This window comes from Heptranchias perlo, chromosome 28 (genome assembly GCF_035084215.1).
Source record: "Heptranchias perlo isolate sHepPer1 chromosome 28, sHepPer1.hap1, whole genome shotgun sequence".
NCBI classification, from domain to species: Eukaryota; Metazoa; Chordata; class Chondrichthyes; order Hexanchiformes; family Hexanchidae; genus Heptranchias; species Heptranchias perlo.
In genome coordinates this window covers 38,941,354-38,947,627 of record NC_090352.1, presented here as the reverse complement: position 1 = coordinate 38,947,627, position 6,274 = coordinate 38,941,354, and the positions used below count along the sequence as shown (strand labels likewise).

The 6,274-nt window shown below is 54.6% G+C and overlaps 1 protein-coding gene across 1 annotated transcript; it reads right to left on the bottom strand.

Moving 5' to 3' along the window:
- Positions 1 to 1,164: 1,164 nt before the first annotated feature.
- On the bottom strand, positions 1,165 to 6,003 carry LOC137299235 (XIAP-associated factor 1-like; the record flags this gene model as incomplete). Its single annotated transcript, XM_067967898.1, has 4 exons — positions 1,165 to 2,105; positions 3,002 to 3,080; positions 4,885 to 5,144; positions 5,850 to 6,003. Coding segments are annotated over 3 exons (492 nt in total), but the record flags the coding sequence as incomplete, so codon positions are not given.
- Positions 6,004 to 6,274: the final 271 nt, after the last annotated feature.

The window sequence follows — 6,274 nt, the reverse complement described above, 5'->3', positions numbered from 1 at the left end:
GCCCCAGCCCAAGACCCTTGCCACTGGACCCCTGACATGTCCATCCTCACAATGCCGCGTCTTCCTACGCCAATCAGAAAGGGAATAGACTCTTCTTTACCCGATTGGATGATTCTTGACTGTCAAACAGTCTTTTTTCCCCATTTTTTATATTATTTAAACTGTTCTTCAGTTCCTCGTGGTCTCCCTCAGCAGCGTCTATAATGCCAGCTTTTCTTATGGACTCTTCTTTCCGAAACGCTCAGCGTGAGAAAGGGACTGCAGACACAGCCCTGCTTCAAGGGGCTTTTTCCCTCTTGAATTTAGGATTGCTCCTGACACGTGATCAAATCGAATATCGAAAGCGACAAAACTTTTTTTGACAGGTGGCAGGTCCAAGCCCAATTTTAACCTAACCTGCCCAGTGGGGACAGGGCCCGTTCGGGGTTGGGTACCCGCGTTACTCCCCACCTGATCTCTCTCTCCATCGAAGTTAACGGAGAGTTGGTAAGGAGAAAGAGTCAGCGGAATCAGATAGGTTACAAAAGATACGGGAGGCTCTGAACAAAAGATACTGCCCCTTAGACACACGGCTCCTTCGCCCACTCAGCATGTAGTATTTTCACACACTGTTTCTAATGGCCCGCCATTCACTCGGAGCGGTGAACGAACGTCTCCCCCCGCCCATTAGATTTAAACTTACAAACGATCCACGGGCTGTAGTGCGGGAACTTCCTCTAAAGACAAGCTGCGAAAACGAGCAGCGTCCCCTCCCGGGAATCTGTGGGTGGGGAGATTTCCTTCCCAAACAACCTTCAAACCAGCAGGTGCATCTCGGAGAGCAACTTCTGGATTTGGGCGTTTGACCTCCCACGCGCGCTCACCAGAAGTTGCTCTTCCATTTGCCCTTAAACCACGGTCAGCCCTGTTCAGCTCGCCGTTACTTTTGGAGCAAATTCCGGGCCATTAAGTTCCGATGAGATCACGGTTTTGGGATTTACTGCACGGGGAATTATCCACGGGCTTTGTACAACATCCCAGGCGAGTGTCTCACTTAATCTCGACTGCTTTCCCCCTTTCACTTCCTCTTGCATCGGAGACCGCCGAACAAGGGGAACTACTGCCAACATACGACCCCCACCTCCTCTACCACGTGTAAAGACACAGTCAGACCCCACTCTGTCCTTCAGTTAAAACAGGTTTAATAAAGAGCAGGACGAATTCACATTCCAAGCTCCCAGCGGCCTATACAGTCAGCACATATCAAACCCTCCTTCACTCAGTGTCGTCTATACCAGCCACGTGAGTTTTATTCCAGTGGCAAACAACAACTCCCATTTATATAGCACCTTTAACGTAGTAAAACAACCCGAGGCGCTTCACAGGAGCGATTATCAAACAAAGTTGATACCGAGCCAAAGAAGGAGATATTAGGACAGGCGAGCAAAAGAGGTAAGAAGTAGGTTTTAAGGAGGGTCTTAAAGGAGGAGAGAGAGGTAGAGAGAGGGGTTTAGGGAGGGAATTCCAGAGCTTAGGGCCCAGGCAGCTGAAGGCACGGCTGCCAATGGCGGGGCGATGGAAATCGGGGACGCGCAAGAGGCCAGAATTGGAGGAGCGCAGAGATCTCGGAGGGTTGTAGGGCTGGAGGAGGTTACAGAGATAGGGAGGGGCGAGGCCATGGAGGGATTTGAACACAAGGATGAGAATTTTAAAATCGAGGTGTTCCTGGACCGGGAGCCAATGTAGGTCAGCGAGCGCAGGGGGTGATGGGTGAACGGGACTTGGTGCGAGTTAGGATACGGGCAGCAGAGTATTGGATGAGCTCAAGTTTATGGAGAGTGGAAGATGGGAGGCCGGAGAGGAGAGCATTGGAACGTAGAACAGTGTGATCAGGATCCCATTCAGCATAGAAACTACACCCGACAGAGTTAGAATTGCTCTGGGTAATATTAGCAATCGACGCATTTATTTTAAACAAGTTAACAGCTTCGCTAAAATGGCAGCAGCGGTTTTAAGTTGTACAGGATTAGATCTCCCACCACCTTTTTTCTGCTTCGTACAATTATTTCTCCAACTTGATGTCGTTCCTTGGTCGGTACTGGAGTGCCTCATTCCCCAGGGTAAACCTGCAGTGGGGGATAATCGATTGGTCAGTAATTGATCTGGGAGTTTACTGATCACTAGTGCGGAGACGGGGGAGGGGAGAGCCCTTCAGTCTGGGACCCCATAAGAACAATCAGACCAAACCATTGCAAACTGATGGACTGCATTCTATTCTTTTTTTAAACAATTCTATGCGGAGAGACTGGAGAAGCTGGGATTGTTCTCCATATAACAGAGAAGGTTAAGGGGAGATTTAATCGAGGTGTTCAAAATCATGAGGGGTTTTGATAGTGTAAATAAGGAGAAACTGCTTCCAGTGGCAGGAGGGTCGGTAACCAGAGGACACAGATTTAAGATAATTGGCAAAATTGCCAGAGGGGGAGATGAGGAGAATTTTCAGCAAACTTTCAAAAAGGGGCGACCAGGTTTGACAAACCTCATGGAATTCTTTGAGGAGGTAACGGCCATGGCCGATGGGGGAAATGCGGTGGATGGAGAGTACGTGGACTTACGCAAAGCCATCGACAAGCTACCGCACGGGAGCTTACTAAAGATTAAGGGGTATGTAATTAGGGGGAGGGTAGCAAACAGGATTAAAAATTGGTTAGAAGGGAGGTGAGAGAGAGAGCTGGAGTTAAGGGCAGATTCTCAGAGTGGTTGGAAGGGACGTCCCACAGGGCTCATTATGTACATCGATGATTTGGATACAGGCCTGTGGGAGGGAGGTGATGGTAGAATTTGCAGATTACACCAAAACAGGAAATTTAGTTAATTCTTCAGACCAAAGGAAACTGATCAGACGGGGGAATGGGCTAAAAGTCGACGGATGGAATTCAGTGTCAGTCAGTGTGACGCAATGTATTCCGGTCAAACTAACAACAGTGATGATATTCCATACGGAAGATCAGACCGATCTCACCTTAAAGGTTCTTGTTGTCGTTCATTGGGTTTTGTTTCATTCCCATCTTCCTCTGCCAATCATAAAACCGACACTTCTCCTTCAGGAGAGAGAGAGAGAGAGAGGAGAAAGACGGAAGAACGTGAGGCGGGAGAGAAACAAACAACAAGAACCGGGAATTTCCTGGGAGCCGCTCCCACACCCCCTCCCCCCCACAACCCCTCCCCCCCACACACCCCCCTCCCCCCTCCCCCCCACACCCCCTCCCCGGCCTCCCCCCCACACCTCGATCCCCGACCTTCCCCCCCACCCCGATCCCCGACCTTCCCCGACCCCCCCCGATCCCCGGCCTCCCTCCTCCCACCTCCCGATCCCGCTCCTGCTCTGCAAGCCATGACTTGGCCAGAGGAAACTCTGGTTATCGTGTCAATAGGGTTCCCGCCGATCGTCCGGGGGAGGGGGGGGGGGGGCTTAGCTCAGAGGGAATTCCCCGGCCTGAGAGTCTACTCTTAGTCTCAGCCGTGGCTCAGTGGTCAGCACCTCTCTCTCGCCTCCGAGCCAGAAGGTCGTGGGTTTGAGTCCCCACTCCAGAGACTTGAGCACAAAATCCAGGATAACTCTCCCAATGCAATACTGAGGGAGCGCTTGCACTGTCGGAGGGTCAGTACCGAGGGAGCGCTGCACTGTCGGAGGGTCAGTACCGAGGGGAGCGCTGCACTGTCGGAGGGTCAGTACTGAGGGGAGCGCTGCACTGTCGGAGGGTCAGTACTGAGGGAGCGCCGCACTGTCGGAGGGTCAGTACTGAGGGAGCGCCGCACTGTCGGAGGGTCAGTACTGAGGGAGCGCCGCACTGTCGGAGGGTCAGTGCTGAGGGAGCGCCGCACTGTCGGAGGGTCAGTGCTGAGGGAGCGCTGCACCGTCGGAGGGTCAGTACTGAGGGAGTGCTGCACCGTCGGAGGGTCAGTACTGAGGGAGCGCTGCACCGTCGGAGGGTCAGTACTGAGGGAGCGCTGCACCGTCGGAGGGGCAGTACTGAGGGAGCGCTGCACCGTCGGAGGGTCAGTACTGAGGGAGCGCTGCACCGTCGGAGGGGCAGTACTGAGGGAGCGCTGCACCGTCGGAGGGTCAGTACTGAGGGAACGCTGCACCGTCGGAGGGTCAGCACTGAGGGAACGCTGCACTGTCGGAGGGTCAGTACTGAGGGAGCGCTGCACTGTCGGAGGGTCAGTACTGAGGGAGCGCTGCACTGTCGGAGGGTCAGTACTGAGGGGAACGCTGCACTGTCGGAGGGTCAGTACTGAGGGAGCGCTGCACTGTCGGAGGGTCAGTACTGAGGGAGCGCTGCACTGTCGGAGGGTCAGTACTGAGGGAGCGCTGCACTGTCGGAGGGGCAGTACTGAGGGGAGTGCTGCACTGTCTGGAGGGTCAGTACTGAGGGAGTGCTGCACTGTCAGAGGGTCAGTACTGAGGGAGTGCTGCACTGTCGGAGGTGCCGTCTTTCAGATGAGATGTTAAACTGGGGCCCCGTCTGCCCCCTCAGGTGGATGTAAAACATCCCAGGGCCACTACTGGAAGAGCAGGGGGAGTTCTCCCCGGTGTCCCGGAGCCAATATTTATCCCTCAACCAACATCACTCAAACAAACGAACTGGTCATTTATCTTGTCACTGTTTGTGGGATCTTGCTGTGCGCAAATTGGCTGCTGCGTTTAAACACTGACTACACTTCAAAGGTACTTTATTGGCTTTGGGACGTCCCGAGGGTGTGAAAGGTGCTGTATAAATGCAAGTTCTGTCTTTTACCAGTTATCTCCTGCAGAGCATTCATGGACTCGAGTAAATCAGGAGATTGTGGGCATCTCTTTAATGTAGAGTTGCAAACCTTAAAGTTGAGTTGTCTTTTTACCTCATGCTGTTGGAGAATCTCACTCGGCAGGGCACAGGCACAGACCGAGCAGGAACTGATTTCATCAAAGTCTTCGCTCCCGGAGTCGGAGCCCGATGGTGAGGAGAGGAGAGGAGCGGGGAGGCGGGGAGGGAGTTGGGGGTGAGGGAAATGGGCGGTATAGGGGTGAGAGCGGGAGGAAGAGGGGCGGAGAACAGCAGGTCTTGGTGCAGGTAGGAGCAAAGCTTTCCCATCATCTGCGGGAGAGGACCACACGTGTTCTGAGAACGTAGAGAGAGAGAGAGAAAATCGGACATCAGGTAATCTCAACCACATCCTCACTGGGCAATAAACAACCCTGGGCCTGCTGTTACAGAGAGTCCCACACCCCCCGGCATCCTGGGCCTGCTGTTACAGAGAGTCCCACACCCCCGGCATCCTGGGCCTGCTGTTAAGGAGAGTCCCACACCCCCGGCATCCTGGGCCTGCTGTTACAGAGAGTCCCACACCCCCGGCATCCTGGGCCTGCTGTTAGAGAGAGTCCCACACCCCCGGCATCCTGGGCCTGCTGTTACAGAGAGTCCCACACCCCCGGCATCCTGGGCCTGCTGTTACAGAGAGTCCCACACAGCCTTGTATCCTGGGCCTGTTGTTAGGCCCGATCCGGCCTCTCACCCCATGTATCCTGGGCCTGTTGTTAGGGCCCGATCCGGCCTCTCACCCCATGTATCCTGGGCCTGTTGTTAGGCCCGATCCGGCCTCTCACCCCATGTATCCTGGGGGCCTGTTGTTAGGCCCGATCCGGCCTCTCACCCCATGTATCCTGGGCCTGTTGTTAGGCCCGATCCGGCCTCTCACCCAGTGTATCCTGGGCCTGTTGTTAGGCCCGATCCGGCCTCTCACCCCATGTATCCTGGGCCTGTTGTTAGGCCCGATCCGGTCTCTCACCCCATGTATCCTGGGCCTGTTGTTAGGCCCGATCCGGCCTCTCACCTGGTGCTGCAGGAGTTGCTCTTCAGGAAACGTCTTTGTGCAGAATTCACATGGAATCTCTGAGGCTTCTCCTGTCAGAGAAACAGACACAAAAACCAGTGGGAAACACAGACCAATAAAACGTGGGCTGTAGTCCGACAGGGGCCCCCGATATTAGCCTCCCACGCTGGGCGGGAGAGGGTCCGGGGTGAGGGTGGGGGGAGGTTAAAGACTTAAATATGGGGAACGTAACCCCAACCCACCCACCGCGTTTCCACGGCGATGGATATGGGGGGGGGGGGCGTGTCGAGCCCTGGAGCGGGTGGCGATGCCTCATTAACATATTTAAATTAGCCCCCACAGTGTGTTTGCTGGTCAGGTTTCCCGGGAGTCGGGGAAAAACCCGGCAGTGAAAGGGGCCGGGGGGGGGGGGGGGTAA